Source organism: Panthera uncia, chromosome E1 (assembly GCF_023721935.1).
Source record: "Panthera uncia isolate 11264 chromosome E1, Puncia_PCG_1.0, whole genome shotgun sequence".
Taxonomy (NCBI): domain Eukaryota; kingdom Metazoa; phylum Chordata; class Mammalia; order Carnivora; family Felidae; genus Panthera; species Panthera uncia.
This window is the reverse complement of record NC_064814.1, coordinates 2,632,461-2,658,491: the sequence shown is the minus strand read 5'-3', so window position 1 is coordinate 2,658,491 and position 26,031 is coordinate 2,632,461. Positions and strand designations below refer to the sequence as shown.

General features: G+C 62.1%; 1 protein-coding gene across 1 annotated transcript in view; it reads right to left on the bottom strand.

The window, feature by feature from the left end:
- Positions 1-26,031, bottom strand: part of CBX4 (chromobox 4) — a 33,400-nt gene that overhangs the window by 5,561 nt on the left and 1,808 nt on the right. Inside the window, exons 3-5 of the mRNA XM_049638124.1 lie at positions 16,668-16,877; positions 4,980-5,213; positions 1,212-1,383 (exon numbers count right to left, since the gene is read on the bottom strand). Coding sequence (XP_049494081.1) covers positions 1,212-1,383; positions 4,980-5,213; positions 16,668-16,877 — 616 coding nt within the window. The remainder of the gene's footprint in view (positions 1-1,211; positions 1,384-4,979; positions 5,214-16,667; positions 16,878-26,031) is intronic.

Sequence of the window (26,031 nt, the reverse complement as noted above, 5' to 3'; positions counted from 1 at the left end):
GCCGCCGCCGCCGATCTCCCTGCACAACCCGGCCGCCCGCCGCTGCCCGCGCCCGCCCCGACTCCCGGCTCGCGCTCGCTCAGACAACTGAGCCCGGGCCGCGGCTGCACAAGAACTCATGCAAATCCGGACGTCAGCGGGCGGGGCCTCGCCGGGCCCAGCTCGGCGTCAGGGGGCGGGCCGCGGCCGGGATTGGCGCAGCCGGGCCTACCGGAGGCCCCGGGCCTGGGCGGCGGGGGGAGAAGGAAGGACGCGGGAGGGGGCCGGAGGAGGAGGGCGCCGGGGAGGTGCAGGGGGAGGGATCGGCGGGCCCGGGAGAGGGAGGGAGCGGGACCCGGCGGGAGAGGTGTGTCGGGCCGAGGGCGCAGGGGGGTGGGTGGGGGGGTGGTGGTGGAGAGCTTGACAGGGCCGGGAGGGCTCGGCGGCGACCCCTCGCCCGCAGCTCGGCGCCTGGGCCTGCCCCTCCGCCTCTTTTTCGGTGTGCGCCGCCCAGGGACCCCTGCTGGGGGCCACGGAAGCATCCACTGCCGTTTCCAGTTGCACAGAATTGCGTCATGTGCAGACACGCGGGGAGCCGCCGGCAGGGGGCGGAATAGGGGCAGGGGCAGCTCGCGGCCCCCCGCCCTGCGTGCCCCGCCCCGCGAGGCTCCCGGCATCTAGGAAGGCGAGGCACGGGAGAGAAAAGGGCAGGGAGAAGAGGGAGGACGGGGTTCACAGGATCGCCAGGGAGACCGGGAAGAAGAGACGAGGAAGAAGAGGACGGGAGCGGCCAGTCTGGGGCCCTAGCGCTCCGGAACCTTACCAAGAAGGGGGCTCGGAGTCCCGATCGATCGCACCCCAGATCCTGACAGGCTCCCAATTTACCCTCGGCACTCTCCTCGGTGGGGCAGGGGTTGGAAGCCTAGTTTCCAGCAAAGACTCCTCCCCACCCCCGCCCCCACCCCCGAGGCCAAGCAGGACGAGAGGGGGAGACCACAGAGGGGGCGCAGGGGATGTCCACATCTGGGCGGGGGACCGAGGGGACTTGGTGGGGTCCCGGGAAAGGCATCGAAGGAGAGAGTGGGGAGGGCGGAGAAGAGGTTCAGGCGGGGCAGGGGGCAGATCGAGGCCGCACAAAGGGGAGCTGAATGCAATGGCCAAGGAGCCAAGCGTTCGGCAGGACTTTGCGTCCCTGGTCCCCGACAGCCAAGCCGAGCCGAGGCCCTCCTGACGCAGGCTGAGAAGACGCTGAGTGTGAAGTTTAGCACCTCCGGCGGCGAGACGGCGCGTTCGGCGTGCCGCTCCAGCGTCCGGCTGGGGGAGCTGCTGCGCTCCACGCGGCCTCCCGAGGGCGCCGCCCGCGGGGCTGCGAGCTCGGTGGGGTCGCCGCGAGGGGTGAGGGGACTTGGGGAGGGCGCAGGAGGCGCGGGGCGCGCTTGCCCTGGGGTGTGTCCGGGCCCCCTGCTCCAGGCCCCTGAAGGACCGGGAGCAGGAAGCTTGCGCAATCCCTTGGCTGAGCGTCCTTGGAGAAAGAAAATGAGCAAAAGCCGAGCGAGAGTGGAATGAGCGAGGGGGGCGGGCAAAGAGCCATCCGGGTCTCCGCTCCCGCCCTGACACACGTCCCGGAATGCTGGGTGGGGACTGCGCGGGGGGCTCGGGAGAGCCGGGGAGGGCCGAGGGACTGAAGCGAACCCCCCAAGCCTGCTCGGGGCTCGCCTTCTCCCAGGAATCCAGGAGAAGCCTGGAGACAGTCTGGTCTTTAAGAACGCACTCGCCGACTCCACTATCCCACCACCACCTCGCAGCTCCTGCGGCGGTGGCCTTTCCTGGTGCGTTGTCGGCCGCTGCCCAAGACGACCAGCGTGGCTCCTCCCTTCGAGTGGTTCTGGGAGTGTGTGTGTGTGGGGGGGGTCTTCTGGCGGCGTGAGAGAGGGGCTCGGTCCGCAGTGACTGCTCTCTGACAAGCTCGAGGCACAAACCCAAGATTCCTCGAGGAGCGTGGGGGTGGGGGCGCGCGGCTGGGGCTAAGTGGGGCCGACGCCTGCCTAGAGTCCACGGGTCGCGGGGTGGGTGGGTGGGGGCGGCTCTCCGGGTTTATAGAAGCTCGGGTAGGCGGAGTTTGGGGGCAGGGGGGACACAGGGAAAACGTTTTCCTCCTGTGTTTCGGGCGTTTTTTTCTGACACTCTTGGCCAGGGCGAGGAGCTCTCGGGTGAACAACTTAACTGCGGAAGGGGAAGGGTCCCCGAGGCTGGCGCGGGGAACGCTGTCAGCGCGACAGTCACTCTCACACGTAGAGCCAGCCGCCAAGCCATAGGCGCTTTCAGTGCGTGGGGAGGTCCGCAGCGACCCTGTCCTGGGTAACCCCATCGTCCGGGTAGGGGCCGAGCTTCCCGACACTCCGCCTGCCCCCTCACTAGAAAATCCCCTGGAAAATCTGTCTCCAGTGGGTGTTTCCGCGGCATCCTGGTCTCACTGCTGCAGCCTCTGCGCCGCCAGGGGCGTCGGACTCTGCCCTTAGCATCCCGCTCGCTCTGCCCCCGCACCTCCCGGGCGCCTGCTCTGGACCCGGACCTCCGGGGCCACGCGGCGGCAGCCGGTGCCCCGACGGCGACTTTGCGCAGGAGCCGGGCTGGGCCTGCGGCCGAGCTGGGGAGGAAGGGTGGCTCTCGCCGGCCACTACAGCGGATCTTTTCTATAGCTGTCTGTGTGGCGGTGTGAGCAGCCGCCAGGCTCCCCAGACGGCGGGAGGGGAGGCCCCCAAGCTCCTCAGAAGCCCGGGGAGTCCCCGGCCGCCCCCACTCCTGGCCTTTCTGCGCCAAGTGTCCGAATTACACAAACGCGGGCTGAAAGCGGCGACTCGCTCCTTCGCGCGGTTATTTTGTCCTTGAGGAGGGTGGGCGGATATGGAGAGAGGCCAACTCCCAGAGCCCCGGCCTCACCTCCGGCTGGCCTGGCCCTAGACCACCCCTCACCTGCCTGCGTGTGTGGGGAGGAGCTCAGATCGCAGAAACATCAATGGGCTGCGGGGAGGAGGCATAGACAAAATCTGGCAGGGGGGGAGGAGGGAGCGGTGCAGGAGGAGCCGGGAGCGCCCCGGAGGCTTCCCTGATGCGCCCCGCCAGCCCCTCCTGGGAAACCTCCCCATGCCCCCCCCCCCCCCATTCCACCCCGTCTTGGCCCCTCTGAGGGAACCGAAGGCGAGTGGAGCTCAAACTCGGGATTCCCAGAGCCTTCGGCTGGGGCCCCTGCCTCCGATCCGGGATATCCCGAGCCCCTCGGGGAACCCCGGAGAAGGGTCACGGGTCCGCGCATTTGACGCTGCCCCCTTCCAGCCAGGGACGCATTGTGCCCCTGGGTTCCGCCGAGGGCCAGAAACCTTCCGGGTGCCACCTCAGGCTGGGGCCCCCAGGGGCCCCCAGGGGCCCCAAGTGAGGAGCGATGCGGTCTCGCTGAGCCACAGCCTCACTCATGGAGGGGAGAGGGCCGAAAGAGCAGACCCTGGAGAAGCCGGAGACTCTAATGGCCCTGGGCCAGAGGGTGGTGAGACTCGGGGTCCCTGAAGGGTCCCGAGCCACACCGACCCAGGGAAACAAATGACTTCGTAAATCTTCTCCCTGAATGGACGCTCTCTGCACCGAGAGGCCCCTCCCGCCCACGGAGCCCAGGTCTGAGTTCTGCCGGGAAGGGGCCGCCTGTGGCTTCCCCGGCCAGTCCTAGACTAGGAAAGCTCCCCAGCTGGTGTGGCTTTCTAGGTCCCTGGAGGTGGGTTTCAAACAGCCAAGGGAGAATTTACTAGCACAACGGCTGCAAAATCTACCCAGGCTTTAACAAGAGCTCATTTCTCCCCTCTGTTCTTAGTTGGTGGAACTTGTCTCTGACTTCAGCGCTGGCGTTCGTAATTTTGCATTTAGAGCGGTGACTGACCTGGTGGGGCTGTGCCTGGGGGGTAGGAGGGGAAGAGCCGGGAGGCGGTGTGGGAGCCCTGCACTCCGCCTCCCCGCACCCTCTCGCAGGGATGGCTTTGTTCCCAAGGGCGCCCCTCCGCCCTCCGTGTCCTCGTCCCCGCGTGTGTGCTCTTTGTCACACCGCCCGCGAAAGGTCGGCTTTCTTTTGGGTGGCGAAACCCCGGATGCCCCCGCGTCCCTCCGCAGCGGGTCGCTCGGGGCTGAAGCTGGGGCGCCCGGTGGGAGGGCCGGGCAGGGTGCGCGGGCGGGGCAACGGGCCCGGCGCGCCGCGAGGTCGTGGCCCCTTGGCAGGTCCCGGGCATTCCCGGGGGCCACACCCGCGCCCGCGGGGCCTCGCCTCCGCGTTGCGGCCCGAGGGGGTCGCAGGCGCCAAAGCGGGACGAGCGGTGTTCTGCGACGTCGGCTGGCCCACCCCCTCCCCACGTCAGGGCAGCCTCCCCGGGCCCGCCCGGAGCAGCCCACCCGACCCCCGCCGCATGCTGGGTCGCGGGGCTCCTGCCGGCCTGGTGGTTTGCGCCCCCGGGATCCATATTTCAAATGCGATCTTTGGAGCCGCTTCCACCGCCCGCCGCCGCCGCCGCGCGCTCACAACGGCCTCTGCGTGCTGTGTGTTTTTCATTTGGGGTTGGTTTGCCCAAGGTCTCCCCGCGGGCCTCCTCTGCCCGCGAGGTCGCCCCTCCACGTCCGCCCCCTGTGTTTCGCTCTCGGATGCCCCCGTTGCGCCCCCCGAACCCAGCGGGGCCCACACACAGGGCAGATTTCTTTCTTTCCTTTTTCCAAACGAGAGCTGCTTCAGCAAAGCCGGGATTGAAATGAAAATCGCCAGGCGGACCCCAAAGTGGTCGCCAGCCGCAGCGCAACCCCACCCCACCCCCCTCCCGGCCCAGCGCGCGCCCCCCTCCCCGCCGGGCGGCGCGCCGAGGGGGAAGCGCGCGCCCGAGAGGGTATTTGGTGAGGCGGGGAGGAGCGGGGGTGGGGAGGGGTGCCGGGCGCCGCGGGGCCGGGGAAGCCGGGCTCGCTATCGTGCCCCCCACCGACCCCGGAGTGGCGGGGCGGGCGCGATCGGAAGGGCCCGGTGCGTCTCCGCCTCCCGGGCTGGCTGGGAGCCGAGCCCGGCCGCGGCCCGGAACCGCGAGGACGCTGCTCGGAGGCCGCGTCCTGCGTAGCCCGAGCGGGGGAGGGGGCGGAGGCTCGGGAGCCGCGGCCGCGCGTCGCCAGCCAGCCGATCGATCCCCAGGGGCGGGAACGCGGCGAGCCCCCCTGGACATCTGGGGGGGGGACGTCCCTGAAGGATCGAGGGGCGAACAGAGGGGGTGCTCAGGGATCCCGTGACCGTGGGATGGCGGCCGGGAGGGTCCAGAACGAGCACAGCTCGGCCTGCACCGGGGGGGCCCGGGGGCCGGGGGCGGGTGGTAAAGCCTCGGGCACCCCCCCGAAGTCCCACAGATTCTGCATCGGGCCTTCGATTTGCCCACTTCCGGAGTGGAGTCCGCCTGCCGCGAAGCTTCGTCCCTCCGTGTCCAGGCCCCCATCGCCGCCCCACCCCCACCCCACCCCGGATGACAAGGTCGTCGGACGTGATCACCCGGTTCTTACCCCTCCCCCGGACCCCTCCCCCCCCCCAATCCTGATAGAAAGGAGTATGTGTCCCCTTAACACCACCTCCGGAAGGATCCCCTAGGTCTGTCCAAAAAGTCCCCTTCCCCGACTCGTTCTGCAGGGCCGTTTCCTGGGACGGTCTCTGAGGACCCCCGAGGGATCCCCTTCGGCTCCCGGGGTGGGGGGCTGCCCCAGCCACCGCCTCACCTGCCCGAGCCGGCGCCCAGGCGGGGCCGGGGCAGAGGAGCCGCGGAGCCTGCACCCGCGGCGCCCTCCCCTAGGGGGCGGGCTCCCCTCGGGCTGGCGGGCTGCTGGGGCCTTGGCCAGGGCCGCCCTCCGCGCCTCTCCCGGAGCGAGGAGGGGGAAGCGCGCGCAGGGCCAAGTGGGGGTCTCGCTGGAGAGCCCTCGCGCCCTGCTTCTGCCCCCTCCCTTCCTCATCGCTCTGGCTGCGTGGCTGTTCCCTTTCCAGCCAGAAACCACGGGACCCAGAGCGATTTTGAACCCTAGGAGCCCCTGCACGCCTAGGACCGAACGTATGTCAGCGTGAGGGCCATTGTTTCCCAACGGGGCCCCTTGCCTAGCGCCCTTCCTTTCATACATACACATTTTTATTCGAGGGTTTTGAAGGAAATCCCAGGTCAAGAGCATCACAAAGGTCCTTGTTCTGCTATCAAAGGGCCAAGAAGAAGCAAACTGATACTACAGTGCAGGTTTCCCTAAGGCAGCCCTGCTTAAGGTAGGAATTAGTGACTGGGGGAGCCTGGGACAGGAACCCCACCGGGGACTCTCTTCCCTAAACCGAGGCTCACTAAATAAAAGTTGCCGTGGCTGACAAATGGCACTATTTCAACGTGCCTGACGCTTCCCTGTGAGGAATGCTTCCCTGCCTTGTGCATGGGAGAACACGAAAGCCCGAAGAGATGCCCCAAGCAGGCAAAAGGGACCCCCCAGTCCTCCTCTGATGGGGACAGTGGCCTTGAGGATGGCAAGAGCTAGGCTGGACTGTGTCTCGAGACGATTTATAATCACCGAAGTTCTGGATAAAGTTCAGATGTTCTGTTTGTCTGGGTTCAGCTACTCACTGACGGAGAAGGCATGTGGGGAGTGGAGCCCTGTGTGCGGCTGGGAGAGGGTGTGAGTAGGTGCGCACAGGCCCAGCCCGCCCCTGTGCTTCTGGGCAGGGACACTCCTCCATCAGGCCCGCACGTCAGGGCCCGCAATGCTTTTAGGGATCCCCAAAAATCGTGATTTTTTTGGGGGGTGAAAGTTGTTTATTTAGAAATTTAATATTTAAAACACGTGTAATGTAAAACTTACCATTTTCTCCATTTCCCCCCATTTTTTAAAAGTTTTTTTAAGTGTTTATTGATTTTTGAGAGAGAGACAGACAGACAGACTGTGAGTGGGGGAGTGAGAGAGAGAGAGGGAGACACAGAATGCAAAGCAGGATCCAGGCTCTGAGCTGTCAGTGCAGAGTCCGACGTGGGGCTCGAACTCACGAACTGTGACATCATGACCTGAGCTGAAGTCAGAGGCTTGACTGACTGAGCCACCCAGGCGCGATTTTTCCCCATTTTTAAGTGGTGCTGAGCGCATTCGCATTACTGTACCAGCTCACCATCATCCCTTCGTCCTCCCCCTAACCGGAAACTCTGTGCCAATTAAACATTAATTTCCCATCCCCCCTCCCCCAGCCCCTGATACCCACGCATCTATGAGTTTGACGCCTCCAAGTACCTTATAGAAATGGAATCCTACAGCATTTGTCTTTTCTGTCTGGCTTATTTCACTGAACAGCCTGTCTTCAAGGTCCATCCATACTGTAGCACGTGTCAGACTGTCCTTCCTTTTTAAAGCTGAGTAACATTCCATTATATGTATATCTAATTTCTTTTATTCTTTTATTTTTTTTAAATTTATTTTTAATTTTTTTCCCCTAATTTCGTTTAAAATCAGAAAAAGAGGACCACCAGGGTGGCTCGGTTGGTTAAGCCGCCGACTTGATTTCGGCTCAGGTCGCGATCTCCTGGTTCGTGGGACTGAGCCCCACACCGGGCTCCGTGCTGACAGTGGGGAGCCTGCTTGGGATTCTCTCTCTCCCTCTGTCTCTCTGCCCCTCCCCCAGAATGCAGGCTCCCGTCCGATGCTGTTGCAATAAAAAGCGTGTAAAAGCAACGGAACACCGGGAAATAACGCAAGGCCTGCCTTTCTTTCCTTCTTTTATTTAAAGGGTTCAGGTCTGCAGGGCTCAGACCCAGCTCTGGTTCTGTGCATTTCTCCCGGATGTCCATCTGGCCTGTGTCTGCGAGCTGATTGCCCGTGATTTGACAGTAATGATTATAATGGGGTGATTTTGTATTCTTTGACTCATTTGGATCGGAAGGTTCAGACCATGCCTCCCCCCTAGCCACCCCCCGCCCCCGCCCGTTGCTTTTGAAGCTGCTGGTTTTGTTTTTGTTTTTGTTTTTTTGATTCCAAGAAAATGGCAGCGCCTCGTGGAGGCAGATCCGTATAGAGAAAGGGCCGACGGACAGATGGACACAGATACCAGGCTTCGGGGGTGAAGGCGATTGGACCAAGGGCGCCTTCGCCCCGGATCACTTGCCACGGCATCTCCGCCTGACCTGGGGTGTCCCCTGCTGCCCGCTGGCTCTTGCACGTGGCAGGAAGAGGCTCTGTGCTCTGAGGTGGGACCTGCGCGTGTCCCGGACAGGTCCCCGGAGCGGCTCTGGTGTTCAGAAAGGCAGGGCTGGTGTTTACGCACATGGTCTGTAGAGCTGGTGCCCGTCATCTCTTTTCTTTTCTTTTTTTTTTAAATCTTTTTTTTAATGCTTACTTATTTTTGAGACAGAGAGAGACAGAGCATCAACAGGGGCGGGGCAGAGAGAGAGAGGGAGGCACAGAATCGGAAGCGGGCTCCAGGCTGTCAGCACAGAGCCCGACGCGGGGCTCGAACTCACAGACCGCGAGATCGTGACCGGAGCCGGAGTCGGACGCTCAACCGACTGAGCCCCCCAGGCGCCCCTGGTGCCCGTCATTTCTGCACAGCATCGGTGACGGTGTTTTCACGTGGCTCGTTAGAAGCCTGGCGAATTGCAATGCAGACCCGCAGCTCCCCCCTAAACTCAGACCCTCCAACCGCACAGAGGAGTGCCTAGACCTGCCTGCCACTTGGGATTCCTATCCCCGCGCCCTCCACCCCTGCCCAGGGAAGACCAGGGTTAAGGTAGAGTGTCTCACAGCAGGCAGGCAAGGGCTTTACTGTGAAGTTCCTGAGACCGGGGTGGGGGTGGGGCACAAAGGAGGAGGTCCCCACTGCAGAGTGGAAGGGGGGGCTGCTGGCGGAGCAGGGAGAGTCCCCCCATCTTGTCCTCGGGTCCTAGCCAAAGCACAGGGCTCTGCCCCTCCTTGGGTCAAGCAACCAGGCCGGGAGGGGAGGGAGGTGTGCCTTTAAGACCCAAGACGCACCGTGTGGGAGAGGTGCTTCTGGAAGAGCCGGGCTCCAGGTTGCCAAGGTGAACCTGTCAATAGAGTATTGAACAGGCCTGTCTGACTGGCTGTAATTGTATTTCAAAACAGCCAGCTTCTGGCCTTCCTCACCCGTCCCAGAGCACCGCAGACAGGATCCCAGCTGGGCACCGGTCTCCCGGGACACGGAGCCCAGCAGCACCCACGTCTCCAAGGGCAGGGAGGTCGGACCCAGAAGCGTCTCTCCTCCCACACTCCTCCTCCGGCTTGTGACCGGGAGCCACACAACGAGAATGCCCGCTCGCTGGAGTGAGTCCTTCACCCAGAGGGCCCTGCCCGGGCAGGACCCCTCACCAGGTCCTCCTGCCCGCCCGCTGGCCCCGGCACATCCAGCGGGGCTGTAGGACAGAATGAAAATGGGGGCCCCTTGTTCAAAAATTATGAACAGCCTCAAGATGACAGCATTATACCAGCGTCGGTCCCTTCTGCGCTCAGGCCCCGTGGGTCTGTGCAGATCCCACGCCGTGAAGCTGGCCCCGTCCCCGCCCAGGGCAGCACTGGGTCCAGTCTCTGCTGGTGCTCCTTGGATACAGTTCTCTTCCTCTTTGCTCTCTGCCTCCTGCCGGGTCTCAGTCTCTGGGCCCCAAGCCCCGGTCACCCCGTCCAGCAGTCAGAGCCTCAAAAGAGGCCAGCTGTCCCGATAATCCTGTCCTCCCTGTTGGGGGAGACTTTCATGGTGGCCCTGGGGCCAGGCGTCCAGCTCTGGCCAAGAAGACCGGGCAGGGGGAGTTAGGAGAGGGATGGGGCAAGGCAGGTGTGGCCTCCTCTGTCCGGAACCTGCTAGGACGCTCCCTGCTGGGGTGCTTACGCACTCAGTCACCCTCCTCCGTAACAGCTGATGGACGTAACGCCTCCCTCCCTGCCGTCTGAGCCACCAGGCAGAAGGGATTCGAGGGGTCTGGCTCACAGGACCGTCAGACCCGGTCGTTTGGGGCTGTTGGGATGGGGGAGACCCGGGCAAGTTGGACACCTGCTGATAGTTCCCTCTGCCGTGAGGTGGCAAGAAAACAGCATCATCAGACCCAGACCCGTGGGGCTTCCCTTGACATTCCCACCTCCTACCTGGTGACCCCATGCTTCAGTTTCTTTGTCTGCAAACACGAGATAGGACCTCAGCTCAACACCCCTACAAAGGCCACCAAGGGCCCGTGTGACCTGACCCTGTCACCTTATTCTCCTCTGGCTTTCCTCCTTGCACACTGCGCTTCAGCCACTGGAGCCTCAGGGCCTTTGCACTGGCTGTGGCCATAGTCTGGAACAGATACATTCAATAAACCTCTCTCTGCGTGGTTTCAAGCTACCAGACACAGCACCCCCCTCCCCAGTCCCCACCTAATCTCCTCAGCTCTTCTCCTGAAGAATTCAGACTTCACGATGTCAGGCTGTCTTGGGAGCTTTTCCCTTCCCCCCAAATTTGCAGTAGCCCGATCGTACCCCGTCAGCGGTGGGACCCGTTCCGGTCCCGTATCTGGCAGCATTCACCCGTGTCTGCGCGCTGACCAAGGTCCACCGTCCATCGAGGCCGACAGTTCCCCTTTAAGTGGTAATGCCTCGTACCAACGTTTCCAAAGTATCCCGGGTGATATTTGTGGAGGGTGATCCTGCGGAGATACGTGCCCCACCCTGGCGTCCTGGGTGCTTCCCGTGCCTGTGGCCGTGGCCGTGGCTCACGCGGCCCCCAGGTTTCCAGGTCTTCCTCAGTCAGGATGGCGTGTGGGCAGACGAAGCGCCAGATGTCATCTTTTCAGCGCGCTGTTCCTACGACTGTGACCGTGGCACGCGCCCCCCACCCCCCGTGCTCCCAGTCTCCCTTGGCTCTTTCCAGCAGCAGCACCTTCACCCCCTGAGGGACACTGTCCCCTGTGTGCCACCGACGCTCCTCGTCCCGCTCACTTCCTTCCTCTGATGTGTCCCCAGCGTCTAGAGCGCTGCCTGGCGCGCGGGAGGTGCCCAGCCCCTGCGTGTCAAGTGCGCGTGGAATGAACAGAATTTCCGCAACCAACAAGACGCCGCCCCCACCGGGGTGCTCGAGCTGGCTTGTCCTGGCTCACGAGGGCCGATGGCTCGAACGTTCAGAAACGTTTGTGACCCAGGGGTGAAACACGGACATTATTACAAATTAAATTATTTACATTTACAGTTAAAGAAATTAGTTTAAGGACAAAGGCAGCAAGTGTCCCACACTCGTTTCTTCCTAAGGATTTCACACCATTTTTTCTTGCCATGTTTTTTTTTTTTTTTTTTTTTTTTTACATTCGTGCCGGAGTCACCCTTGCTGGACAACTGCAGGCAGAGGCCGGCCGCTGGCCCCAGCGTTTGGCAGAAAAATCAGCGAAAGGGATCCCTGAATCAATCGGTCACATGGAGCTTTCGGTAAAGGCTGTTGTATGTTTTATTATAACTCGCAAATGATATGATGCAGGAAGCAGCCCAGAGAAGGCATTCCGGTTATTGGGAATGGACAGAGTCTATTTGACAAATGAGAGGACTATTTCGGCTCCATAGATGGCCCGAAAGAAGGCGAGGGGACGGGAGGAGAGAGCCAGGCCCCGGGGCACGTGGGTGGTGAGAGCCGGGGACCGGGACACCACGAGTGGGCACGGGGCGGCCGTGGGGCACGAGGAGGTGCTGGGAGATCTGGCCTGTTGCGAGGGGCCGTAGTGGGGGGAGCATGCAGGCCTGTGGATGGGGAGCACCCTGCAGCCTCCCCTCCCGGACAGGTAGGCTACACAAATCCCCAGGGTGCCAGACTCCTAGGGCATCGTCCTGAGGGCAAACCGCTCCAGGACCCTGGACAAAGGCCTTGTTGTCATGGGGGCTGCCCTGTGCTGCTCTCTCTCTATGTCCTCCCAGCTCGCCAGAGGGCCTTGTCTCCCAGCACTGATCACGTCTACTCTTCCCGCCTCTGTATCTGCTAAACCCAACAAGGGGCTGGTCCAAGCCCAGCCCTGACCTTCTTGCGGTAGGAGAGAATTCTTTTGTGTTGTTTGGTTCTTTAAGTGTGTTTGCATAAAAGATGCTTCCCATTGGGGGGTCAGAGAGGGCCTCACTGGGCAAATCCCATGGGAATTATGACCTGCATATCGAGAATGAGCCAGGCAGGTATGGATGGGGGCTGGGGGGCTGTTCCAGGGAGGGGACAGCAGGTGCAAAGGCCCTGAGGCAGGCACAGACCGAGTGTGTTCAAGGACCAGGATGAAGGCAGGGGTGCGAACAGAGTGAGCCGAGTGAGTACGGTGTCGGGGGTGGGGGGCAGATTAGAAGGGACAAAGGCGGTTTCCCCAGGTGGCTGTGACTAGGAGTGTGCACTTGATCTAATTGCTGTGGAAGGCCTTTATAGGTTTTTAAGCAGAGCAGTGGGGACATGATTACGTGCCAGCCAGATAACAGGGTCAGGCCTGGACAGGGGACAAGGCTCTGGACTTGAGGAGACACGCCTAGGGCTCCTGGAGGCCCTCTCTCTACTTGGTTTCTTCTGAGAAGCACCTCAGCAGTCTGTCTCCCCTCCAAGGACACGGACGTGAGGATTCAAAGACCAAAAACAGAGAGTGGAGTTAAAGAACACAGACTCCAGGGGCCGGACTGCGCGGGCGCGCATCCCCGCCGGGCCATTTACTTGCCTTGTGACCTCGAGCAACTGACTCCTTGCCCTGTGCCTCAGTGTCCCCGTCCTGGAAAGGAGGCTGATGATGGAACGGGTGGCAGTCACAGAGGTTAACTGGGTCGGAGCACCTTGCTCAGTGCCTGTCAGGAGCGAGGCACAACTCACGGTCGTTATTACTCTTACCTGTATTGTTTTTATGATCGCTGTCAGGACGAGGGGGCATCCGGGCAGCCAAGCCCAGGTCGGGACCCCTGCCCAGGATGAGGGTTCCCGGGGTCGTGGAAGCCGATCATGCCTCCCTGGAGGCTGGCGAGGCCGGAACTGCTGCTCTCTGCAGAAGCAGATGTCGTTCAAGGTCCAGCGGAAAGCTCCAGACCTTCAGGCGCCTCACGTCTGGGGCCCATGGAGCCCTTGGAGTCCCTGGGGTCCCGCTGCTCTGCTGGCCTTGATGGGCGACCCCTGGTGCAGGCAGAAGGCTTTTTATCCCGTTTGGCTCACTCTCTACAGGGTCTGTATGGTCCCAGGAAGTCCTCGGTTCCCGAGAACGAGCCTGTCTTAGCCCAGGCAGCGCTGGGCACAGCAGGTATGGGGTGGCCATGGGGCACGGGTGGGGGGCACCGGGAGACCTGGCCTGTTGGAAGGGGTCAGAGTAGAGGCACACGGCCATATCTGAGGAGCAGGGTAAGGATTGGGGCGTCTGTGTTGCGGGCTTTGTGTCTTCAGCTCACTGTGTGTGAAGACGTTCTTTTAACATCAAGCCTGGTGCCAGCCTTGGACACATGGGGTGGCCTGGGTAGCTGGGTGGGCAGGGCTGGGCCAATGCACAACCCCGTCCCTGGCTGGAGGAGCAAGGTGGGGGGCTAAGAGTCCACGGGAGGTGGGCCAGGGTGTCACCGGGCTCCAGGGGAGCTGGCCTGTGGGAGGGCCCGGGGCCCACTGTGTTACGTGGCTGGGATGGCAGGACGTCAGGATTGCGTTCGGGCAGTCAGGACCTGACTCTGCGAGGTGGCGGCAGGGCTGGGACCCAGCCTCAGGAGGGCAGCCCGGAACCTTCCGGCCGGACGGCATGCTCCGAGGGGCTTTCTTTCGTTCTCTGGGCCTTCGTCCCTGCAGCCAGCCCTCGGGAAGGCCTGGGGTTTGTGGGGTGGTCTGGAGTGAATTAAACAGACACTAGTCCCCATAGTCACAGAGTTTATGGTTTTAGAAGGCGGGGCTCTGTGACTGAAGCCCACGGCGCGAGGAGGTCGTTATTCTCCTCGGCTCTGTGGGGGAAACCGAGGCAAAGGGAGTTGAACACTTATGCCACAGCTCATGACCTTGCACAGGAGACGGATGTGAACTTGGGGGAGCAGCAAAGGTGGCCTCCGATGGGTCGAATAATAGTCCCCCCACGTCCGCCTGGAACCTCAGAATGTGACCTTATTCGGAAACCAGGTCTTTACAGCTGTAATTAAGGTGGGGATCCTGAGATGAGGTCATCCTGGATGGCGGGGGGGCCCTACAGCCGATGACGAATGTCCTCCTAGGAGACAGACGAGGAGAAGACGCGCGCAGACATTCTCCTTGCATCTGGAGCGGAAGGCTCCTGCGGACAGAGGCAGACTGGGACCGTGCGGCCACCAGCCTAGGGACGCCTGTGGCCCTGAGAAACGGAGGAGGCAAAGAAGGGTGCTCCCCGAGAGCCGTCATGGGGAGCACGGCCCTGGCGATGCCTTTGCTGACTTCTGCTCTCTGGCTTCTGTGAGCGACTGAGCGGAGTGGGTTTGGGGGTGGAGTGGGATTTGACCCTGGGGGTGTCTGCCACAAAGCCTCCTGTCTCCACCACCCAGCCGGCTCTCAGCCGGGGAGTCCGAGGCCTTTTCTGATTGGTAGAAAGAGAAGGGCCGCCGATCACGGAGCACCTGCTGCGGGCCAGGCGCCGTGGTTCACGGTCCGTTCAGGACTCAACGCCCAGCCCGTGAGCCCTCCCTTATTATCGGTCTGCGGGTGACGGGGCTCCGGCCTGGCCCTGAGTTCGTGGGGACTCACAGAAGGGGTCTGTCCTGAATGCGCAAGATGAGGAAGTCATTAAGTGACGGCACAGCCCTTAAAACCCTGCAGGGCCCCCCTAAACACGTATGTCCAGAGAAAGATCTGGAGAGATATCCCTCTTGGAGTTGTTCTTGGCCCTTCCCTCTGGCCCTGGGTCCCGCCCTCATCTCCAAATGCCTGGGTTAGGGCACCTGTCACAGCTCTGGCCTCTCTGAATCTGCCCCAAATACTGCTTCTCCCTCCCTTCTTCCTTCCTTCCTTCCTTCCTTCCTCTCTCTCTCCTTTCTTTCCATACCTTCCACGCCCAACGTGGGGCTTGAACTCATGACCCTGAGACCGGGAGTCACGTATTCCACCACCTGAGCCAGCCAGGCGCCCCTCATTTCATTGGTGCCCGAACCTCCCAGTTCCTCTCGTCTGGGCACCAAAGGCCTCCTGGCACCCACCTGCCATCTGGCCCTTCCTCTCCAGCCCCATCTGTCACCCTGCTCCCCTGGAGAAGCCCCTTCCCAGCTGGGAAGCCTGCCCACCACACCGTTTCCGGCCCCGGCCGGCTCAGACCTGGGAGGTAGGCGTTTACAATGCTGCCTCTGACACTCAGCCGCCGTGTGAGGCCTCGTAGTCAGCACCTGAGCCTCGGTTTTCTCATCTGTGAAATGGGGATAAGGTGAAAGGTCAGGGCTCTCAGGCATGTAGGCACACATGTGGCAATTCTTTTCGAAGAAATGCATAAAATGTGAAGTACACAGTGACATTGGCCGTGAGGGGTGGGTGTGATGTAGGCCCAAACGCATTTGTCGGGAGGCCGTCCTGTTTGTCATTGTCCCCAGCGGGCCCAGGAGGACCGGGGTGGCTTCATTTTACCGAGGACGAAGGCGAGGCTCAGAGAAGCCGCAGGAACTGCTCAGGGTCACTGGGCAGGTGGGAGCCAGAGAGCTGCTCCGCTCTCGAGGGTCGGGAGCTCGGGGGACTTTTCTAGTGATCGGGAGGGTCCGAGGCTGCACCGTGCCATAGAGACATCACATGGGCCTCCTCTGGGATGTCAAGTTTTCCTGTCGCCATGTGAGAAAAGTGAAAAGCAGGGGGCTCCTGGGTGGCTCAGTCTGTCCGGCTTTGGCTCAGGTCATGGTCTAGCGGTTCGTGAGTTTGAGCCCCGAGTCGGGCTCGCCACCGTCAGCGCGGAACCAGCTTCCGATCCTCTGTGCCCCCCTCTCTCTTCCCCTCCCCAGCTCGCGCTGTCTCAAAAATAAATACACGTTGAAAAAAATGAAAGAAAAAAGTGAAAAGAAACAGGTAAAACTTAATTCGAATGCTGTCGTTTACGAGTCCAGGATATCTAACGTATCGCCATTCTAACACGTGATCGGTACAAAAATTGCTCGTGAGGCACGCTACTTTATTTTTGTGGTTTCGTTCTCAGTCTCGGAAATCTGCTGTGGATTTCGCACCCTCTCCACTGGCGCGCAAAAGCCACTTGTGGCTGTGGCCCCGCCCTGGGCGGTGGCGGGTCTGGGGCCTGGGGATGTAACTTCCAAATCCCGATGAGCAGATCGCTCTGGAGTCTGGCCTGTTGGACCTCGAGGCTATTTCTCTGGCTTCAGGCCTGGAGGCCTAAGGCAGCACAGTGGCTGGACCCAGCGTCAGTGGTCGTGTGGTCTTCTGTGTGCCTGGTGTGGTCGGCACGGGCATGAGGCTTGGCCAGAGGGCTTCCTCGGGGCCATGGCAAGTGCCTGCCCTTGGGAGGCCCACCCAGATTGCCCTAGAAAGCGTGATCACTGCCAGGATGGGTGGTGGCCTTCACAGGCACTCATGGGGCTGTCCAACTGGGCTCCTGGATCTGGAAGGTCACATTGCTAATGTGTCCTCTGCACACGGGGGCTCCCTGGGAAGGGTTCCGAGGACACGGTGGTTTTCCAGCAACCTAGGAGGCTGGCTGGCTGACAGGGGCTGCTTCTCTCACGTGCTGGTCACAGGCGTGAAGCCGCTGATGTCAGGGGACCGGGGTGGACGTACCTCCGAGGGGTCTGTGGGATATGCCTCCTGCAGCATCTCTGGGCGGGGCCGGCGCCCCCCTCCCGGCGACTGCTTATCATCGAAGTGGATGCTGTTTGCAGGCAGCTGGGGGTAATTCCGGGCTGCGTCCGTGAGGTCAGGTCTGTGCATGTGTCTCCTGGGGGGCGGGGGGGCTGGTGGCCCGGCCGGGGCAGCCCAGTGCGATGCCAGCAGCTGCTCGCTGAGATGTGACGCCCTGGGACACCGGGCAGGGCTCCACTGGCTGCGTCCGGATGCCTGGGATGAAACACCAAACCTGAGAAGGAGACGGCTCCCCCCTCGCAGGGCCGGTGGGACGATGACATCTGTGGGCAGTCCTCGCAGCACCGACTCCCTCCCCCCCTCCCCCCACTGCTCTGCCCCCAGGACATCCTGTCCCTCTTGCTTTGTCCCCTTTCTCATCCTCCCTTTGCCCTCCACCCACAAGCTCCAGCCTCCCCCCAACCTTCCTCCCCCTTTGCTGGGACTCCTCCAGGCTACTCCCTCATGCCCCGTCACATCCTTGTCCCAATACGGGGTTGAGTGGTGCCCACCCCCATTCGTGCCCATCCGGGATCTCAAGACGGGACCTTGTTTGGACATCGGGTCTCTGTGGATGTAACCAAGTTAAGACCCACAATGACTGCCGTCCTTATGAGGATAGAGAAATTTGGATGCAGAGACAGGGTACAGGGGACAAAGCCCCATGAGACAGATTCTGGGGTGATGCACCTCAAGGCCAAGGTCCAAACCTTGCCAGCAACCACGAGATGCTGGCAAAGGCAGGGAGGGGACCCTGCCCTGGAGGGAGCGTGGCCCTGCCTGCACGTTGACGTCGGGCTTCCGGGCCCCAGAACTGGGAGAGCAGCCATTTCTGTTGCTTACGTGCCCAGCTTGCAGCCCCGGGACACTCATCCAGGCCCCTTGACCCAGCTGGACCCCAGAACAATGGGGGGCAAACCCCGTGCCGGGGGCACCCCTGAGCCTCAGCGGGCGCCCCGGGACCCCGGCTCTGTCTGCAGAAGCCCCCAGCTCACACACATCTGAGGGGATAATGATCCTCAGGATTCCAACAGATTTCTTTGAGCTCACCGGATGCTGAGCACAGCCAGCCGCCACGTCACGCTTGACAAGAAAGGCAGCCAGCGCTTGGGGAGATTGATGGGGCAGCAGAAGCCAGTGGACGAGAACAGGCAGACGAGAGCAGGTCATTGCCCCAGGACGGACCGATGGAGGCTGTCACTGCCCGAATCGGGTGACGGCGTGGTTAGGGGTCACGGGCTCTGGGAATAGCGCTGGTAGAATGGGGTGTGGCCGGCAGAGCAGGGAGGTCACCAGGAGGACACGTGGTCTCCTGCAGGTAGAGTGGGGGCAACATGGGCGGTGGGCGGTGGCGATGGGGAAGGCTGTGGGGCAGAGGGCTCGGGAGCCGTCCGGGTCACAGTCCTGGCTCTGTCCTGCCTGGGGGTGGGGGTGGGGTGGGGGGGGCTCCTGATGTGGACGTGATACGGCCCTGGGACAGTGACACAGGCGCGTGTTGTTGCCGTCTGCTACTGTCCAGTTCCAGAACATGCTGACGCCGTAGACTGGGTCCGTGCGCAAAAAGCAGAAAGGGGAGCAAAATACCGCTGTCCGGGGGGATGTCTCAGGAGGGGCAGGTGGTTCAGGGAGGGAGCTGAGTCCCGGGGCCCAGGGTGGCAGACAGGTGTGAGGAGAACGAGGAGGCTTGGGGGCCCCAGGGGGGGTCGAGGGGGCCCTAGCAGACAGCAATGTCAGCAGCTGCCAGCAGATAGGCAGTTACGAGGGACAGGGGTGCACACGCACGTGCACGCACACACGTGCGCACAGGCAGCAGGCTGGACCCGTGACCATGTCGGGACAGGCTGTCAGTAAAGAGAAGCTGAGTGGAGGGCTGCGTGGAGGGCTGCGGCGGGAGGGGCTGCAGGGGTCAAGCGAGCGTGTGGGTATTTCATGGCAGGAGAGGGCAGGTGCGGGGGTTGAAATAGAGGAATTCCAGAACAGGGGTGGGAGGTGCTGGGAGCTCGGATGGGGTCCAACTTGGAAAGGAGGAGGGGAGTCTGTCCAGAGACTGGGGGGCAGGAGAGCAATGGGCAAGGAGCTGGGGAACGCCAGGGTGCGGGCGGGGTGTCCATTCTGACTGGGGCCTTTTCAGAAAAGCTGGAGACAAGGTCATCGGCGGCGTGTTGGGGGGGGGGGGGACGGGGGCTGTGCTCAGGTCGCCAGGAGGGTAGGGGGAGAATGGCCGCCTGGCAGGGGAGCTGAGCAGAACTGAAATGTACAGAATCAGTGTTGTCCCCAGAAAGACCTGCACCGCACAGGGGACCGAGAGCCCGGGTGTCCCCAGGGCTGGAGGTAGCCCTGCCCCCGCTCCCCTCTCCTGGCCTGTTTGGGTCCCAGGCTGCAGACAGAGATTGGAGCTGAGCAAGCTGGCACCACCTGTATGTGTGCGAGTTTGCACACGTTCGCTATGTGTGTGTGCATTTGCACGTGTGCACCGTCTATATGAGTGTGCATGTTTGCACACGTGCACCATCTAGAGGTGTGTGCGTTTGCACAAAGAGGTGCCGGGAGAGATGGTCTAGTGATGTTTATTTTCCTCCTTTCCTCTTTCAAGTTTTAAAATTTAGTTGGAAACCACCGAGCGCTGTTTTTTCCAAACACAATACGGCAGTGAAAACGCCCCTGCGTGAGAAAACACAAGTCCCCGTGGCAGCGCGGGAGCGCGCATCCTCCCTGCGGAAGCCGCTAGGCCGCCTCGCCCTGCCTCCCCCTGCCAGGGGGCCGCCTTCTCACTCCTTTGGGTTCATCCGCGGACTCTGCGCATGGCCTCCTCCCGTCTGCCTCGCAGCCCACCTCCGTCCACAAGCAGACGCCCGGGGGGTCGCCTCCTGTGACCCCGAGACCCCCTCTGGCTAACTGCCCTGGTTCCTCTGCTTCCTCCAGTTTCAATCAGATTAGTCTGGGGTGGGATCCAGGCACGGGGATTTGATCAGAGCGCCTCAGGGGAGCCTCACGTGCAGCCAGGGTGGAGGGCCACCGAGCTCACAGTCTTCCAGAAACTTCAGCCATCCTCAGTGCCTTAATCAATGACTTGCTGGTGTACGTTTTGTAATGGGCTCTGGGGGGTGGGGTGGGGGTGGGGACAGCAGGCCGTGATTTATATCGTGCGCCCGATCCCTTAGCAGGGATATTCCCACCACGGCTCATTTCAAGCTGCCAGCACCAAGTTCGCCCGCTCTAGCCAGCTTCCTAAAAACTGAACCCGCGGGAGCTGTGTCCCTGCGGCCTGGCTCTACTCTGCGCTGGCTCGCCCGGCCCTCTGGAACCTGTCAGGTCGTGGACGAGATCGGCTTCCACGCTGACGGCCCACGGGAGGCACTGCGGGGGCAGCCACGGGCTTTTCAGAGCACTCGATCTCCCCAAAGCCTCTCGGGAGCCGTAGACCGAGCAAGTGACACTGAGGAGGAAACCGAGACTCGTCTACGGTGGTATCTCAGGCCGCCCCCCGAAGGAGGTGCCCTACGCTGGTGGGTGGTCCATGCTGTCTCTCTCCTGACCTGACCCAGGCTACCGTTCCGGCCCTGCTGGGGGCACATGTCGGCTGGCGCTCGGGGGCCATCCTGCCACCTTCCGCTGTGGCACAGAAGCTCTAAAACCGGCATTTCCCACACCCCCTGCCGCTCAGGCTGGCTCAGTCAGGGGCATTCCCAGGGACTTGGAGTTGGGGAGGGACACAGAGGCCGCGGATCCACACTCTTCTCTCGGCATGCTTGGGGGTGGGTGCGCGGGGCCGGTTGGCTGTTTTGAGGCCAGCCAGTTCCGCAGCTGTGCTCCCGGTCTCCCACCTTCTAGATGCCGGCCAGTTTGGTCGAGTCCCGGGAACCACCTGGAAGCCACGGGCTAGCCTGCTTCTCCGGCCCTTGCACGGCTGTCGTGAGCACCTCGTTTCCTTTTCTGTCCAAAGTAGCCGGCACGGCTTCTGTTCTCTCCCTCTGAATCCTGACCGACGTGCCAGAGAGAGAGGGAGACACGGAATCTGAAACAGGCTCCAGCCCCGAGCTGTCAGCACAGAGCCCGACGTGGGGCCGGAAGTCACGAACCGTGAGATCATGACCCGAGCCGAAGTCGGACGTTTCATCGACTGAGCCACCCAGGTGCCCCACGTCCTGTGACTTTTATTCAAGTTCATTCAGCCGGGATCTCCACCCCCCCATCCCCACCCCTCCCGGCTCCAAGGGTCGTGTCCACATTCTCCCATAGTAGTGGGGTTTGACGATATGCATCACAAAATGTAGGTTCAGAGCTGGGACTAGAAATCTTTTCAGTAGGTCCACACACGTGGCAAAAGCGACATAAGGGCAGCAGAGAACTGCAGTAAGGAGAGAGGTCACCGTGCCGAGTGGCTGCGCAGGCCGCGGAAGCCCGGAAGGACGGGGTGGAGCTGCGTCCACGTTCGCCCACGTCGGTCTTGGGAGGGCGAAGGTGCTCCCCCTGAACCTACCACTGGAACTTTACGCACGCCCCTGACCATGGAGCTCACGGAGGGGTGGGGGAGCAGAGACGTGAGAACGGCTGTTGGGGACAGGCGTGCACATGGCGGCAACGACCGGGATCCGGAGGGAGGAAATGGAAAGCCAGGCAAAGCACGAGGCTCAGAAGTGTGGCGGAGGGGGGAGGGGCTGCGTGTGGGAGATCGGCGCGAACCCTCACACCCTCCGCCCCGGGGTCACCAGCAGCGGGGCTCCGTCCTTCCATCCGTCTGTCCTGATGGGCTGTGGGTGCCCAGGACTCAGGCTCACCGAGGACGCCACGGAGCCCGCCGGCTGCCTGCGGCTGGGGCCGCACCTGCGTCTTGAGAAGGATGTTTGCGATGCACCGGGACGGAAAGAGGACGCGTGAATGTTCTCTCTTTTCTTCATCACCCTTCACCATGCAGTAGCAACTTAAAAAGAGTTTCCACACGAGTGATTGTTTCAAAAAGCTATTTTTAAAATCAAGTAATACGGGTTTGCTGGAAAATGTTGGAAACGTTTCTGAAAGTGAAAGCAAGAAATAAAAATTGCCTCTAAGCCCGCAGTCCAGACCCCTCGGAGCTCCCCTCCCCTCCCCTGAGGGGCTGCCCGTCCCCTCGGCCTGTCTCAGTCTCCCCGGTGCCCACGTCTGGGCCACTGTCTCTCTCCACGCAAATGTACATTAAAATTTAAAAACAAGTCATGATGACAGTGTATTTATAGATCTGTATCCTGCTTTTCTCTTAAGTTTCTTATCCTGCCTCTTCCCATCAGGGGATTTAAGAGACCCAAACCAAACCCCTTGTTACCGGACATCCTTCAGTTAAGATCACCAGCTTTCGCAGATAACTATACGGAACACCCCGTTAAATCTGAGTTTCAGATAAACTGTGACATGCAAATTTGGGACATACTTAGAATTAAAAAGCGATTTGTTGTGTATCTGACATTCAAAGTTAACCATGTCCTGGGGCGCCTGGGTGGCTCAGTCGGTTAAGCGTCCGACTTCAGCTCAGGTCACGATCTCGCGGTCCGTGAGTTCGAGCCCCGCGTCGGGCTCTGGGCTGATGGCTCAGAGCCTGGAGCCTGCTTCCGATTCTGTCTCCCTCTCTCTCTGCCCCTCCCCCATTCATGCTCTGTCTCTCTCTGTCTCAAAAATAAATAAACGTTAAAAACAAAACAAAACAAAGTTAACCGTGTCCTGTATTTTGTCTGGTGGCCCTACCTTCCGGGTGCTGAGTGGCTTTGGGCACTGGGGGACCAGGCCTCCTGGAGGGACTGGTCTGCTCACACCTGGGGGACCGGTCGGTTCACATCATTCCTGATACCAGGTGGTACATTACCTTGGCCTTGTGCCCTACAACCTGCCGGGTCTCAAGTCAGGTTCATTTATAAACCCCTCACAAGGGCTGCGGAGGCCATTTTGCTGAACAGGAAGCAACTGCCCAGGGAAGTAATTGGGCTAAGTAACCGCCCGTGGTTTCTCAGCCCGGAAGAAGGTTTGGGTCCAGGTCTGACTGACCGGGCTGAAGAGAATTAGAGGTAGCTAAGCCAGGTGGCCGGCGACTGGGGGCCGGAGAGGCCTGGATCAGGCCTCGGGGTGAGAATGCCACCCTCCCTGGGGAGCTCCTCCGTGGGATGCCTGGGATGGGGATGGCGGACTGGGGCCTCTGCACCAGGGGGAGGCCTCCAGCCACCTCCTGGGACCCGGGGCAGCTGGACGAAAGCCACCGACTGCCCTCAGGGTTCAGGGCTTTTGAATTGCTGGCTAAGATTTCTTCCAAGCCCCTCAAGGGCTTATTTAAATGGAGTTAAAGTGCGCAGCCCCTGGTGGGAAGAGGTTAAGTGTCTGAACGAAGGATTAAGGACTGGTTTCTGGAACGGGCGGGGGTCTGGCACTGGCCTGTCTCCCAGCTCTCTGGGGCCCGCTGTGGCCCCTCACCCTGCCCCCCACCAGGCAGACCCCCCCCCCCCACCCGCCGTGTTTCCCTGACCCTTTCTCTCTAGTCCCTAGCAAGGCTCTGAAACCCAGATGCCCCTGTGGGTCACGAGCAAAGGGGCAGGTACAGCGTGGGTGGGAAGGCCCAGGATTCTGCATCTGAAGCTCTGGGAGGTCCCTGGGCAGACCAGACCCCTCCTGAAGCCCTGCTTCCCGAGACCCCACAGCTACCAACCCTGGGTGGGCACCGAAGAAGGAAGGGCCGTTACCTCTATACCTCCCTCACCCGCCCATCCTCCTCCTTCCCCCCTCCCTTTCTCCCTCCTTTAGGGAGATGCCCATCCCCTCCAGAGGCCTGGGGTGGGGGGGTCTCTGGGGAGGAGCTCCGGCCGGGTGGGCACCTCACAAGGGAGCCGTGGGCTGGCAGCGTCCGGAGACAAGGTCCTCCTCCTTTGCCCACAACAACTACAGCGGCAGATGGTGGGGTGGGGGGCAGGTGGGGGGCTGACTCAGCCCACCCCTCCCTGCCCACTCCCGCCCCTCGGGCACAGGCCATGGCCCTCTGGGCGCCTTGGCCTGGAGGAAGAGGGCAGGACGGACCTTCAACCAGCTGGAAACCAAGAACCAAGTTCTGGCTGGGGGTCAGCCCAGGGTGGGGGTGGGGCCCACACATCTGGGAGGAGCCGCGGGAGCCAGGGGCTTTTTTAACCAAGGTCCTGAAGTTGGGGTCTGTCCCCTGCAGGCAGCGCAGTGCTCGGAGCAAGGGCATGTTGGCATCTCTGTTGGAAAGTGTGTTCTAGAAGCGAGGGAGGTGGTTAAGTCAAGTTTGCAAACACGCAGCACGGGAGGACGGCGTCCAGGACCCAGTGGGGGCGAAGAGAAGGGCAGGGAGGGCTATTTCTGCAGGATTTGGTGATGGGGGGGGGCGGGGATCTGGAATGATGGCGCCCCTGCTCTTGGCATGAGCTGTGGGTGAAGGGGGAGCCGTTCTGTGCCGGGGAGGCCGGCGGAGGGCTCACATCCGAGCCCGGGACCGAGCGGTGTGACAGGGGTCCTGGGAGAGCCCACCCACCACCTGGGTGAGCAGAGAGGGCGGGCTGGCTGAAGCCAGAAGGATGTGGGTGGGCTCAGGGGAGGGCCTTGCCTCCTGGACCACGTGTCTGCAGGGGTTTTCTCCTTGCCCGGTCGCCCTGCAGACCCTCGGGGTCTCGCGTGTGCCCACAAACAGCTCCCCTTGGCCCCGCTTAGGCTGAGCGAATCGGGAGCGAGGGCTGCAGGGCTCTGGAACGCAGCATGAAGGGGGGCTTGGTTCTACAGGTGCGCGGGGCTGGAGGGGTGGCCGGGCGGCACGCGCCAGGGTGCGTCTGCTCCTGGGCTCCTGGTGCAGCGGTCAGACCCGGCCCCGGAAGGGGAGACCGAGTCAAGGCTGTTTCCCTTCCGAACTCGGCAGTCAGCCCGCCTGCCGGTGGGGGAGGCAGGCCAGAGGCCAGGAGAATAGTCGGAGGGGTGGGGCATGAGCGGCCACAGACACCGACTGCACCCACAAGCCATGGCGGGGATCAAGAGTCCGGGGCAGGGGAAGCGGGTCTGAAGCTCAGAGTTTGAAAGCTGCCCAGGTCTGGGGCCTCCTCTGATCTTCGCCCACGATCGCGGGGGCTGGTAAAAGCTGGCAGCAGCAGGATTCGAACTCAGGGCCGTCGGTTCCCGCTCCGCCATAGCATAGGGCCGCACGGGAGGGAGGCTGGAGCGGGGGACGAGGAGCACTCGTCGTGGAGTCCCTGCGGCAGCTCAGACGCCCGCCCCGGTCCCAGTTTGCCGACCTGGAGACGCCCAGTCGCTTGGAGCGGCTCACGCTCTGGGCCCTGGAGGCCGGGGCGCGGTCCTCACCTGGGCTGCCCCGGGAGCTGTAAAATAATGCCCACCCAGACCGTTTGCATCGGGATCTGGTTTTTTTTCTGTACAAAACTGCCCACACGGTTGTGACACAGGGCAGCGAACGGGGGTTCGGAGAGCGAGAGGAACAGATTCCCCATCCGGCCCCGGAGGCAGGAGACAGTCTAAGTGACCCCCGGTGACCTCCCCCCGGACGACACTGATTCTTGGTGGCCCAGTTCTTGGGTCTGCAGAAGACACCTCCGGAAAGCTGGGGGCCTCTGCCTTGAAGCCATTTGGAGCTCGGGTGCAGCCGATACCTTCTCCTTGGTCTCGGGACTCCGCCCCCCCAATCCCCCCATCCTGGCTCGGGGAGACCCTCCCAGCACCCCCACGGCCTGGACGCTGCGCTCTGCGGGCACATGGAGTGTGGAAGACACAGTTCGGTCCTCACCGAGTGTAGACACAGACGCAGCCAGCGACCCAGACCCCGCATGGCTGTGCTGCCTCCCTGGAGGGGGTGGACGCTCCCAGTGTTGTGACCTGTGACCTGGGCAGCTCTCGGCCTCGCAGCCATAGCTTCCACAGGGCCCCGCGATCCCGTGCACCCTCTTGTCAGCCTTGGGCATAGGTTAGGGACCCCCTCCTCCGGCCCCTGCTGGCCTCCCGGGCGTCTGAGCCGCTCGCTGGCCATGCCAGGGAGGATGCCTTCTCCAGAGACTTTGGCCAGGCCTCGCTTCTGCCCGCACCTCGAGAGAGCCACAGCCCCGTCCCCTGCCCGGCCGGCGGGCTGGAGCCTCTTGAAAGAGAGGTGGTGGGTTGGAGCTTGACCCTGAGTGGAAGCCTCAGGGACAGGAGGACGGAAGGGGAGAGGACTCACCGGAGGGAGGGGCGAAGTGAAAGAGCTCCTGGTGGAGAGTCAGGGGTGGGGGTGGGAGGGCGAGAGTCGG